Below are 14,603 nucleotides of genomic sequence, written 5' to 3' on the forward strand. Positions count from 1 at the left end.
AAAAATTTTCACTCCACTATTTAATGGATATAATATAGGACTGAGTGCTGGAGGGAGTGGAGTATAAGTCTAGTTTTATGTAAGAATAAATATAGATGTCTTCTTACTATGTCCTTGAAAGAGAAAGGATGCTAAACATAGTCTGCAGATGTTTTAAGGACCTTGAGAGAAAAAAAATCTAATAAGATACAATCAATATATTTGATATGGTGTGGTCAGAGGTCACCAAAAACTTACTGTTCTGTCAGTAGACATTAGGCATATTATTCCATTAGTGATTATTTAATAATTAAAGTGATTACTTTGGTCTCATAATGATCACATACTCTCTTCTACAGCCAAGACAAAAATTCTAAAAATTCCAGGTTAAATTTGTTATTCTTGTTTATCTCTTTGTATATTAGGAAAATGGGAACAATACCATCTTACATCTATTTTCCTGTTCCTCAAATATTTGGTGAGCAAAATTAGATGTCAAGCACGGAGCTATTTGCCCAAGAGACAGTGGTGAATCAAATGGGTATGACCTCAGCCTTCAGGGAGCTTACACAGAGAACAGCACCTTTTAATTATGGACGCTTTACTTTTGAAATCAACTCATTCATTTATTATATGATTTTATCATATATTACACATTATGTTATATTTTATATATTACATTATGTATTTTAATATTTATTTAAAATATTTAATATTTTAATTCCCAATACCTGTCAAGCCTAGAAAATATTTAAAAATAACTCAAATCTTTGTTTTCCCTTCCTCCCATTGTTCCCATTATTCTGTAATGTGCTTTACCCTTCTCCTCAATATGTTCCTGACTTTTTAGAAACTTTCATATTTTATTATTTCCATTATGCTATATAGCTTTTATCCCTGAGATAACAAGCCACTCACCTTCAATCTCCCTAGTATCTTAAGAACAAATAAGATTCTTAATTACACCATAGTTTGCAGGCATACATTTTTTACATACATTTTCACACTCCAAACTTTACACCCCTCATAATTTAAATTATGTGAAATAACTTTAAAATATTTTACAATGGCTCTTTTAGAATTTAATTAGTGCCTTGCTTCTTCCTCCTCACAACCTATAATCATCCAGGACAAACACAGCATCATCAGACATGAGAACCAAGAAAATAAAAATAAAATAGAGATTATTTAGTCTAATTTCATCACCTTCCTAAGCACAGTGGAAATTGGAATCTGAAGATATTCAGTGATATGACACACCCAGTGAAGGGGGAGTGTGTGTATGGACACATATAGATATTGCTCTTAGACCTCAAGACCTACAGCATATGACCTCTTAATTTTTCCTTCTTTTAGGCACCCTTCTCAATTCAGTTCTGTCCCTTTCCAGTCCATCCTCATGAATGATCACTTTTGCAACTGTGCAACTTTCCTCAGTCCTGTGGCTTTGTGCCAAAGATGCCCAGCAAAGCCTCAATCCAGCATCATTCCAACCATCTCTCTGCCCTCCCGGGATATCCAGCAGATAACTGGGGCTGCAGAAAATGTCACAACAGCATAGACTGGCGCCACGGAAATGTCATTGTCATCCAGCAGTCTTTCCAGCTTTCCTGTGTCATCTCTCTCCCACTCATGTCTCCCACCCAGCACGTCCTGGCTCATTCTTTTTTTTTTTTTTTTCCTTCATTCCAGGTTTAATGGTCTGTAAAGCATGTGCGATCGAGGTCGGAGATAGGGAGGCCCTGACAGGCTCTCCCTCTGCACCTCAATAGAAATGATGTGGTGGCCAGGTACCATGGCCAGGCCCAGTACACAGGGTTCCCCAGCCCAGAAGGAATCCGACGGCTTGAGGAACTCCTGTGCCGAGCCCTTCCTGGCTCATTCTTATAGATCGCTTTCCTTCCTATTTTCTGGAGAAAATGAAGGCATGGAAAGCGTTCTCTCAACTTGTGTCTACATTCAGCTCTAACTCCTGGTTTCTGTTTTGGTGGCCAAAGTAATTCTTCAAGTGCTTCCTCTTGGACTTTTCTTATCATTTATAGCCTTTTTTTAAATTAATTTTTCCCTTAAATTATATTCTTCTCTAGCTATAGGAATCAAATTTTTTCCTTCTCTTTATAACCAAGTTTCTTTTAAAAAGTCTATCCCTTCTTTGCAGCCAGCTTGAAATTGTCATACCTAGCTACTCTTTCTACAGTCACCTTCTGTTTACAGAACATACTGGTCATCTTTGTTTTTATCTGATTTGTCTTCTCTGTGGCTTCAGATATTGCTCACTGATGTTTAAAAAGATGGAAAGGAAGGAACAAAGGGAGAGAGGTGGGAGGGAGAGAGAAAAGAGAGGAGAAAAGCGGGGGAGGAATTCATTCTACCTCCTCCTCAATTCACTGTTTTCAGTTTCTATCCATTTGCAGATAACACCCCTGTGTCTGCATTGAGCTCCAATTATTTGGTTGCTTCATTCATTCATGTGTTCATTCATTCATGTGTTCATTCCTGCAATGCACATATATTGAGTGCCAGGCACTGGAAAGATACGCTCAAGTAATAAGTGATTATCTTGGTCCTCAAAGTTCCCCTTTAGTGTGGAGACAATTAAATCAATGAATTATAGACAGTGTGATAGAATATGTGAAATCACTGAGGAAGTGGACCAGGGAAGACTCACCCCAGGTAAATGGTCTGTTCATTGATTACCTTGTTAAATAAACATATAGAGAGAGTGAGAGCAGGTGCCAAGGTACTATGCCAGGTGCTAAGAATGTAACTGTTAGCAAGAAGACAAATTCTCTACCCTCACGGTGCTTGCAGTATAGTGCTGCACACAGAGAAGTAAGCGGGCCATTACGATTCCATATAAGACATCATTGGGAAACTATGGTTGCCTTCTGTATAAGCTGAGCCTCTAAAGATGAATAGGACTTAACATGTATGAAAGAAGAAAGAAGGTTTGAATGCATTAAAAGTAAAATGCAGGGGCACCTGAGTGGCTCAGTCAGTTAAGCGTCTGGCCTTCGGCTCAGGTCATGATCCCAGGGTCCTGGGATCGAGTCCCGCATTGGGCTCCCTGCTCAGTGGGGAGTCTGCTTCTCCCCCTGCCTGTTGTGCTTTCTCTCCCTCTCTCTGTCAAGTAAACAAATAAAATCTTTTTTAAAAAAAGTAAAATCCAAACACCTTAGCACTTAGTCTACAAAGTCCCGTACGATATGGGCTCTGGTGATTCCCCAACCTCTTCTCACATCCTCGCTCACTCGCTATGCTCCCGGTCCGTCTGCTGGCTTCACTTCTGTTCTTTGAATGGGCTACATTTCTTTCTGTCGGGGTCTGAGTGGTTGCTGTGTCCTCTGGCTGCTCCTCCCTCAGTTCTTTCCATGGTATCCTAGTTATGCCACTATTGGTCTCGGATCTAAATCTATTCTGCTCTGCTCTGTCCTGTGATGCTGGGGCCAAGGATCAGCAAGCCACATTTCTCTCTCGCCAACTCCTCTCTCCTTGGGTCTGCTGCAAAGGACACAGGGGAGAGTGAAAGTCAGAGGAGAGGAGATGGGAGCCCTTCTGTTTGCTTACTGTCCCTGTCAGCACTGTCACTGCACCTGCGGCAGCATGCTCATGGCTCTCCGGCTTCTAGAACTCCCTGAATCAAGCTCCGCAAGGCCTGGCCCTTTATTTTTAGGTTCAGATAACCTTGATCTCTTCCATTTCCCAGTGTTTGGGGTGGTAGCTGTTCCTACGGTGATTTTTCCTGGGTTACTTCTGGATTCCCTTTTTGCTTACTCAGCCTTCCAACAACTGTATTATAATCTCTGGTTTTCCTGACCACACCTGACTGATGGGAGTATTTAGCAGCAGGAGTGGGTCTCAGGTATCAGAGATTCTGGGTTTGGTTATGTCTTGGCCTTGCATGCTGTGCTGAGTTCTCTGACCACGGGAAATGGAATACCAGTAATCGATGACTGGCAGTGATATCATAATTGATTAAGTTATCACCTGTGTTTGATTGTGAGGAAGTCACCATCAAAGGACTCAAGTTCCATAGAGGACCAAAAGACTCTGGCCGTAGGGGAGTAAAAGGGATTGTGATGAGTGATGGCTGCTTCTGGATATACTAGGAACTTGCAGAAAGAAAACTACAAGCTGAAGCTGAAGCTTGCAGGTCATAGTTAATAACCAGAAAGCTTCTATATGAGCCTGAAAATTAATCTTCCTGAAGATCAGACCCAAGCCTAGTGGCAGATACAACAGATAACTTCTAGCAAGGAGATGTTTATTCACATAAAGACCCATAACTAGAGTTATCCCAACATTTTGCAGGCAGCTTTGGGCAAATCTGACTCTCCTTCTAAAGAATGGCAGGATTTTTCTAAGTTATATTGGAATAAACCTAGGGAATCTGTGTGGAAGCCATTTCTAAGGATGTGAGACCCAGGGAAATGAAACAGAACTTTGGTTTAGGCTGGAATTATTGGTGTCATGTGCCTAGCAGAGATTCTGAATTGAATGTGTTAGCTCATAGCTATTTCTCTCAACAGTTTCTTTGATGGGCTCATTTAATAGTGGCCTATCCTCACTGAGGTTGAGATGCCAGATCTCTTGTATACTGTACAGGAAGAATCCAAAAGTCTGAAGAACAAGAAATGTTAGGACAAGTTTACCTCACATATGACATGCCCACCACCCAACTCCCACGACAGTTCCCAAGAGTTCAGAGGAATCTCTTTATAAAGATCCTGGGGAAGACATTGGTTAGAGGTACCCCAGCATTTTTTAAAAGTCCTCTGCTAGCTGGCCCCTGGAGGCTGTGAACGATGGGGTCACTGGTCCTGGAAATGACCTTTTGAGATCAAACACTCTATACCAACTTCAAGTTATTTGCTTTCACCCAGCAGAAACAACAGAGTACATCTTTAGGTAAACTCTTCTACTATTGGCCATCACCGATTTGGCAGAGATTTTGCTCATCTTGGCATCCAATAGAGCATCGTATTGATCCACTATTTTGATGACATCAAAATTGGATCTAATGTGCAGAAAGCAGCAAGTTACTTAGATGTCTTCATTAGATATATGTAGTAGACCAGCTGTTGGCAAATTACAGCCCACTGACCAAATCCAGCATGCCCCCACTTGTGTAAAATTTTACTGAAACACACCCACACTCATTTCTTTATGTATTATCTATTGCTACTGTCTTGGTACAAAGTTAGAATTGAGTAACGAAAATTGTACAGGCTGCAAAGCCAAAAATATTCACTATCTTGCCATTTACAGAGAAACATTTGCAGAGCTGGAGTCTAGGGTGGGAGAGTGATGGCAGTTGAGGATAGAGAGGAAAGCTAGAGCCACTTCATAAAGTGGCTGGCTGTTAAGCAAAAGAACATAAAACTTCATCCTCAAAACCATGAGGAAGTAATAAAGAATTCTGACCATGGGAGTGTTATTTTCCAGATTTATTTTTTAGGAAGATCATTTTTCATGAATTCCTCAACTGTACAACGCTCACACAACTCAGAAAGTTCTAAGGCAAAAACAGGATCATGCCTGACTGACTGAATGAAGGAATAAATAAATGAATGAATTCTGAAGAGTGAAGGCAACTTGAAGCAGCTCCAGTTTCTCAGATCACAGAATCAAAAATATTTACTTAGGGACCTGGGATACCAGTGAATAAAACATGTCCTGAGTCCCTAAGAAGTTCACCATCTAAAGGGCAGGTCGACAGGCGAACAATGAAATAATTACAATACCCTGTATTAAATGAAGTAAGACTAAATCAAGGTTAATAGTGACTGGCTCTGGGTGAGTGAAATTGTAAGTGGTTCTTCTTTATATTTTCATGCTGACTGTTTCATTAATTCTAAGACACATTTCTCCCCACATTTTAACATTTCTGAAGCTAGATGCATTTTACAGTTGCTGGTGTTTTAGAGTCAATGAAACAGATGAAATAGTGTCACGGCAGAGTTTCTCCCTTGCTTCAGGTGTAGGCTGTTGTGCACAGTTGTGACCCAGCACAGGACGTTTTCCAGGAAATCAGATCTGGAGTGAATTCAAAATAAACCCAGATAGAGAACACAACTGACCCTTGAACAACGTGATTTGAACTGCACGAGTCCACTTAACACATGGATTCTTTTCAGTAGATATGGTACAGCGCTGTAAATATATTTTCTCTTCCTTCTGATTTTCTTAAAACCATTTTCTTTTCTCTAGCTTACTTTATTGTAAGAATACAGTATAGAGGGGCACCTGGGTGGCACAGTCGGTTAAGGGTCTGACTCTTTATTTTGGCTCAGGTCATGATCTCAGGGGTGGTGAGATCAAGACCTCCTGCCCCCCACCTGCTGCGCCCAGCGCTCAGTGGAGAGTCTGCTTGAGATTCTCTTCCTCTCCCCCTCCCCCACTCACTCTCTATCTCTATCTAAAAAAAAGAAAAAGAGAGCGAGCGAGAAGACAACATGTAATACATATAACATACAAAATATGTGTTCATTGACTGTTTATGTTATCCTTAAGTCTTTTGGCCAACTGTAGGCTATCAATGGTTCAGTTTTTGGAGAGTCAAAAGTTAAACGTGGATTTTTGACTGTGGGAGGGGCAGTCGGCACCCCAGAACCTCAGATTGGTCAACTGTACATTTTTTTATGGAATAGACAATAAGATCTCATTGTAGAATTTGACATTTTTTGCAGGGCAATGTGCTGTTAAATTATTTTGTATTCACCATTATTGAGCAAATACAACAGCAGGGAGTGAGTCACCTTCCCTGGTGAGGCGCCCTTTCTCTGGGGACTGGTGGAGGTGCACCCTGGGGATAAATCTTTTCTCACTGACAATAGAACTCTTGTTGGTGGTACCAAAAGCTGTAGCAGTTTTAATATCTTAGTTAAAACCTGTAGTTGTTTTTCCCTTTTAATCCATGAAAAACCTCCTGTTGGAACTAGTGTGAGTCATACATCATAAACATGCCGTGTTCAAAGTCCCATGGGTTTTGAATGCCAAACAACACTGTAGGCTTACAATTTTAAAAACTGCACTTAGAATGCTAGGAAATATATGTTCAGCTTTCTGATATTAAGTAATGCTATAGTATTTTTTAAAAATACATAACTATAAAGTAAACCATTCACAAATTCCAGTGTGATGCCAGTTATGTTAAAAATCTTGACGCGACATTTAATTCTTATGCATAATTCTTTTCATTGTTTTAACCCAAGAAGCAAATATAAAAAACAAAACAACAACAACAAAAGATTGAGGGAAAATGTATTCAAAAGCACTTGCTTAATTGATCTGGCCTCATTAAAAACACTGAGATTAACAGTAAACCCAAATTGTCTCCACAATGTGCATAAGTGCATGAGACTCTTGAAGATGCTGATGTGTATTTCAAACATCCATAAATGCAAAGCCAGCAAAACAATAATTTTGCATCTAAACTCTCCATCAGGCAAACATAATCTCTAGAATACTGAACTCTTCAATTCAATTTAACTAACAGGTTGCAGACTGGTCATTCTAAAAGAAAATAACACTGACACTAGGGGCACCTTGACAGTAAAAATCGGAATGCATATTTACGGTAATCATCTTTAGTTGATATGTGCAAATATTTGAGAGAAATGCTTTTCTCTCTCTTCAGACATTAAAATGAGAGATTCCTTAGGAGTGCCTATTACCAAAAATAAAATTAATAAGATAAAGTAAGGTCAAGGGGAGGAAGCATTTTACAAATTTTAATAATTGCTAATAAGTAACTGTTGCACTGATCCACATCAGTGGCAGGTTCAGCATGTCTGTGAACTTTGAGAAGTAGTTTCTGTGTTGCCCAGAGCCCTATGTTGCTCAACTTAAACCAGAGAGTGCTCTAAGAGAACTTTATTGAACTATTGTGAAACACAAAGCTGATGTATATTCTCCATTGTTTCTATCACCCCTAAAACTATCCTGCCAGAAATGTGCTAAATAAATTCTGTAAGTACAAGTTGGGAGGAGCAATTGTTACCACACTCCAGTCATGTGTCTTTGAACATGGTGAGAAAAATTTTGTGATCATACTGCCCCATTCTGGTCAAAAGAGAGAAAGTTAGGCTAGTCTTTGAAAAAATTTTTGTAGCATCATATACAAATTTATGTAAAATGCATTTCATTAGAAGATGATGTTTTCCAAAAGGGCAAAGCATCTAAAATGGCATATAGTGTAGTATAAAAGCTCAAGGAAATCTATCTATTACCCCTTAGATGAACGATTTAGGAAGAAAATGCTACTGTTAATACTATTATTTCCATGGGCACAACTATTACAATTCTTGTAAAGAAAAATTATACTGATTATGTAATGCTACTTCTATATACCTATGTGAATTTTGAAAGATTGGCTTATTCACGGATTGGAAGAATTAATATTGTTAATATGTCTATACTATCCAAAGCAATCCACAGATTCAGTGCTATCCCTATCAAAACTCCAATGGCATATTTCATAGAACTAGAACAAATAACTCTAAAATTCGTATGGAACCACAAAAGATCCCAAATAGCTAAAACAATCTTGAGAAAGAACAAAGCTGGAGGTATTGTGGCCCCTGGTTTCAAACTACACTACAAAGCTATGGTTATCAAAACAGTATGGTACCAGGATAAAAACACACACAGATCAATGGAACAGAATTGAGAGCCCAGAAATAAACCCACACATATATGGGCAATTAATTTATGAAAAAGAAGCTAAGAACATACAGTGGAGAAAGAACAGTTTCTTCAATAAATGGTGTTGAGAAAACTGGTCAGTTGCATGCAAAAGAATGAAACTGAACCACTATCTTACACCATACACAGAAATTAACTCAAAATGAATTAAACCCTTGAATGTAAAACCTGAAACCATAACATTCCTAGGAGAAAACACAGGTAGTAAGCTTTGTGACATTGGTCTAGTGATGTTTTTGTGAATCAGACTCCAAAGTCAAGGGAAGCAAAAGCAAAAACAAACAAATGGGAATATATCAAACTAAAAAGCTTCTGCATATCAAGGGAAACCATCATTAAAAAAAACCCTCCTGAATAGGAGAAGATATTTGTAAATTATGCATTTGATAGAGGTTAATATCAAAGATATATAAAGAATTCACACAGGGATGAATTGGTGGCACAGTCTGTTAAGTGTCTGACTCTTGGTTTTGGCTCAGGTCAAGATCTCAGGGTCATGATATCAAGCACTGTGCCAGGCTCCCCGCTCAGTGGGGAGTCTGCTCGTGATTCTCTCTCTCTCTCTCCCTCTCCCCCTCCCCCTGCTTGTGCTTGCTCTCTCTCTCTCTCTCTCTAAAATAAATAAATAAATCTTTAAAGAAAACTTCATACAACTCAACAACAAAAAACAAACAACCTGATTTTAAAAAGGGCAGAGGATCTAAATAAACATTTTTCCAAAGAAAACATACAGATGCCAACAGGCACATGAAAAGATGTTCAACATCACTAATTATTATGGAAATGCAAACCCGAACCACAGTGATATGTCACCTCACATTCATTAGAATGGCTATTATCAAAACGACAAAAAATAACAAGTGTCGGAGAGGATGTGGAGAGAAGAAAACCCTCGTGCACTGTTGGTGGGAATGCAAACTGGTGCAGCCACTGTGGAAAACAGTATGGAGGTTCCTCAAAAAATTAAAAACAGGACTACCAGATGACCTAGCTATTCCACTACTGGGTATTTATCCAAAGATAATGAAAATATTAATTTAAAAAGACATATATATCCCTATGTTCACTGCAGCATTATTTACAATAACTAAGATATATACACAACCTATATGTCTATCAATGGATGAATGGACAAAGATGTAGAATGTGAAATGGAATATTACTCAGCCATAAAAAAGAATGATATCTTGCCATTTGCAACAACATGGATGGACCTTGAGGATACTACGCTAAGTGAAATAAGTCAGAGGAGAAAGACAGATACCATTTGACTTAGTCATATGTGGAATCTGAAAACAAAACAAAACAAACCAACAAAAATGAAACAAAGATAAACTCACAGATACAGAGAATAGGGAACGGGGGTATGTGTGAAAGAGGAAAACAAGATCAATTGTAGAGTGACAGATGGTAACTAGATTTTGGGGGTGAACACTTTGTAGGGTATACTGATGTCAGATTATAATGTACATCTGAAACTCATACAATAAAAAGAATATATATGTATGAGGTAAAAAAAAACTGGCTTATTAAACTATTTGTATTAACTTGGATGGGAAAATGGGCATATGCTCTCAAGGGCAAATACTTCACCATAATTTTCAGAGTTATTTTGTTTAAAATATAAACAATATTATTAAAGTTACTGGACCTTAAATACCAAAAAAGCCACAGTGATATTGAAAAGGAACTCTAAGACATTAACAAATTCCCAGCTATAATAACTATTCACTTCAGAGTTATTTGTCTGGACACAGTGGCTGACATTAATAAGAATAATAATAGTAATGACAGAAATTGACCTTTATTGACCACTGATTATGCCAGTTTTAGCTCTTTACATATAATAACTCATTCATTCTCATAACATAACTAGAACTTAGGCCCTATCATTATCCCCATTTTCCAGATAAGCAGAGGAAGAGAGAGAATTAGCTACTTGTTCAAAGTTACACAGCTGAAGTAAAGGATAGTTCTAGGATTGACACCCAGCATCCTCTCTCTTTCATTATACTGTATAGAGAGGAAATACAGATCCATTTACCATTTCATATGTGGTGTATCTAACCATTACACTCTGAAAAAAATGTGATACTTTGTCTATACTGCGGTTTATTATCAAGATCAAATAAAAATTATGTTAATTAGGTATATATCATTCTACCAAAAATAATAATATAAATCAATAGAAACAAATGCCATATAAAATCACACATTATCGAGGGGTGCCTAGGTGGCTCAGTCGTTTGGTTGAGGCATTGGGCTCCTAGCTCAGTGGGGAGTCTGCTTGAGATTCTCTCCCTCTACCTCTGCCCCTTTCCCCGATTGCACACACTCTCTCTCTGTCTCTGAAATAAACAAATAGATCTGTTTTTGTTTTTTAAAAAAAGCACACATTACCTTTACCTGTGTATGTGTTTTTGTGTGTATGCTAATTACAGCGGTGTTAGAAGTTTGAAATAACTAGCAATTGTCTTCATTTTCTGGGCCATAACTAGTTTCAAGTATGCGAATTTTTGTTTTTAGCATTAATTACCAAGTTTCCATATTTTTAAATTACCTGAATCTTTGTCCATAGCTTCAACCCTTGTGACAAACTGCCCTGGATTTTGGTTTTCTTTAACTGAAGCTTCATACAGGTTCTGCTGAAACACGGGTGCCTCATCATTTACGTCAAGAACAGTAATCGTCAAAGTCTGGGATGAAGAAAGTGCTGGTATGCCGTCATCCAGTGCCAGAAGGGTCAGAATGTGCTGAGCTTTTATTTCATAGTCCAAAGGACAGGTGGTTGTTAGTAAGCCTGATTTGAAAGAGGAGAGGAGCAATAAAGAATAAACATTTTCTAGAGAAGTTGTGCTTACTCCACCTTTGTCTAACTTACCTAACTTGCTAAAGATCCAGAAGCTTTCTTTGCTGAAGAATAAATCTTATTAAACCAACATGAAGTTTATATATTATCAAGAATAAAAAGATAACTTTTTAGTCAAAAGAGTCATCCTGGTATAAACTATAAGGATGAGTTTGAATTCAGAAATAATCTATCATATACCTTTATCTACAGAGATGATTACATCAAAATTATTTTTCTACTTTCATTAAAAAAAAAAAAAATCTAGGTTAGGAGCGCCGGGCTGGCTCAGTCAGGAGAGCATATGCAACTCTTGATCTCAGGGTCTTGAGCTCAAGCCCCACGCTGGGCATGGAGCCTACTTAAAAAACAAAATAAAAACAAACAAACAAAAAATCTAGGTTGTAACAGTAAATGCTTCCATGTCAAATGACACTTCATGTCATTTACCAAAAGGTAAGGATAGCTACATTCCTTAAGATAAAGAGTTCTAGTCTCTTTATACTATCTCAGTTAACTAGCTTTCTTTCCTAACAAAAAAATAGGAAGACTCTATAACTCAGGAAATAAACTTCACAAATAGAACATGTCTCCATCCTACTACCACTTAAGCATATAACTCATCTAAACAAAGTGTTATACAGTCTTGCACACATACATAGCTGTCACATGATTCCAATCATCACATTCTTTCTTTGAGGATTGCTGTTTGCTTCTCTAACATATGCTCATCCTATGAGAACTTACCTTCAAATAATTAAAGAAGTGTATTGATTCAGATTTTATAAGGTAGTTTTTCAATCATTACTTATTATCTCTCTGTATTTCAGAGCCAAAGCCATTGCAAAACTCACTGTGTCTTCTTCATAAGAAATGTGAGCTTTGCGAAGAAAAATAGCCTGTCTCCTCTGAATGCATTCAGCAATGATCATTTATGTCTTTGAAAAATATCTCAGCTGAAACAGCCAGTACCATTGTTCAAGAGTCATGATACCTATATTACTGAGGCACGATTCTAATTTTATCCATCCTCTTTAACGATCTGAAATAGACCTTCCTTAGCCATGTTGGAAAACATTTTAAGTATCGTTGAAACAGGTCCTTGGAGACCCCAGCTCTCACAGAAATCAGCAGCTGGGTCTGGACTATCTCTCTGTCAGCTGGGCTTTTAGGTGATGGTCATGCATGCCTCAGAATGGAACCATATGTACAGGATTTAATAAATATTTTGATGAAATTTTCCAACAGTATATAGCCGGCCTATAATCATGACTTCCAAATCCTACACATTCAGTCCCATTCCAAATAATGTTCTTAACGAACAGTTGGGCCAAATGGTATACATCTGAGATGTTTTCTCTAAGACTCATGCAAAATGACTTTATTTTTTAGAGAATGAGATGGTAGTCCATCTCTTCAATATCTCCCAAAAATCAGGTTGAGGGGATGTTCATTTCCAGTTTCACAAGAATGACACTTTATGCATGAAACCTTCCATCAAACTGAATCAAAAGTTTTAGTAGATGTTAATTTGTAACATGGTGACAGCAAGACAAGTAAAGTGACAGTGAGTGACATTTCTACAGAGTGGACAGTGAATAAATGCTTCTGCAAGCAATGTCCACAATAGCCAAACTGTGGAAAGAGCCAAGATGTCCATCGACAGATGAATGGATAATGAGATGTGGTATATATACACAATGGAATATTATGCAGCCATCAAAAGGAATGAGATCTTGCCATTTGCAACGACGTGGATGGAACTGGAGGGTGTCATGCTGAGTGAAATAAGTCAATCAGAGAAAGACATGTATCATATGACCTCACTGATATGAGGAATTCTTAATCTCAGGAATCAAACTGAGGGTTGCTGGAGTGGTGGGGGGGTGGGAGGGAGGGGGTGGCTGGGTGATAGACATTGGGGAGGGTATGTGCTATGGTGAGCGCTATGAATTGTGGAAGACTGTTGAATCACAGATCTGTACTTCTGAAACAAATAATGCAATATATGTTAAGAAAAAAAAAGAAGAAGATAGCAGGAGGGGAAGAATGAAGGGGAGTAAATCCGAGGGGGAGACGAACCATGAGAGACGATGGACTCTGAGAAACAAACTGAGGGTTCTAGAGGGGAGGGGGGTGGGGGGATGGGTTAGCCTGGTGATGGGTATTAAAGAGGGCACATTCTGCGTGGAGCACTGGGTGTTATGCACAAACAATGAATCATGGAACACTACATCAAAAACTAATGATGTAATGTATGGTGATTAACATAACAATAAAAAATGTAAAGAAAGATGTATGGGGTGGGAGAAATGTGAAGGTGGTCAACAAGTACAAACATCCAGTTATAAGTCCTGGGGATATAATGGAGAGCATGGGAACTGTAGTTAATAACATCGTATTGGGTATTTGAAAGTTGCCAAGAGAGGAGTTCTTAAAAGTTCTTACCACAAGAGGAAAAAATCTGTAACTATGTGAGGGGACAGAAGTTTACTAGGCTTATTGTGGTGATAATTTCATAATAAATACAAATTTCAATCGTCATGTTGTACACCTGAAACTAATATAATGTTATATGTCAACTGTATCACAATAAAACCACTACCATCACCCCCCCAAAAATGCTTCTGCAAAAAATAAAATGTTACAGCTGATGTGAGAAGTAAAGGTCTTAATGCCCAAATCAATCCAACCTTTTAAAAATACAGTATTTCCAACTATTTACAAATGAATATTTGTACGATCTTAAAGATAAGTTTCCCTTCTAAAGTCTTTGACTAATGCTGATGATTAGTCATGCTCTGCCTTGATGCACTTTGGTACCATCTCCAACCCTGTGACTATCCACAGTGCAAAGCAGTAAAGAAGTTTGCTACTATATATTCATCTTGTGAAATGGGAGATAGCAACAAAGCATCGTCAATATTAACAAACAGGCCAATTACAGGTGGTTGTTTGAGTACAATCTCTGGGCCTTTCATTTACATAAGTTAAGCAGTAAATCAAGTCACATTTCTTTAAAGCTTATACATCTTGAGAACTGTCATTTTAACAGAGGAAAATGAAGAAG

General features: G+C 38.1%; 1 protein-coding gene across 1 annotated transcript in view; it reads right to left on the minus strand.

Moving 5' to 3' along the window:
* Positions 1–14,603, minus strand: part of DCHS2 (dachsous cadherin-related 2) — a 247,011-nt gene that overhangs the window by 60,103 nt on the left and 172,305 nt on the right. Inside the window, exon 10 of the mRNA XM_073892386.1 lies at positions 11,246–11,485. Coding sequence (XP_073748487.1) covers positions 11,246–11,485 — 240 coding nt within the window. The remainder of the gene's footprint in view (positions 1–11,245; positions 11,486–14,603) is intronic.

The sequence above is a fragment of the Callorhinus ursinus genome, unplaced genomic scaffold (assembly GCF_003265705.2).
Source record: "Callorhinus ursinus isolate GAN/ISIS: 27379988/994484 unplaced genomic scaffold, GSC_fseal_2.0 scaffold4, whole genome shotgun sequence".
Lineage (NCBI taxonomy): Eukaryota > Metazoa > Chordata > Mammalia > Carnivora > Otariidae > Callorhinus > Callorhinus ursinus.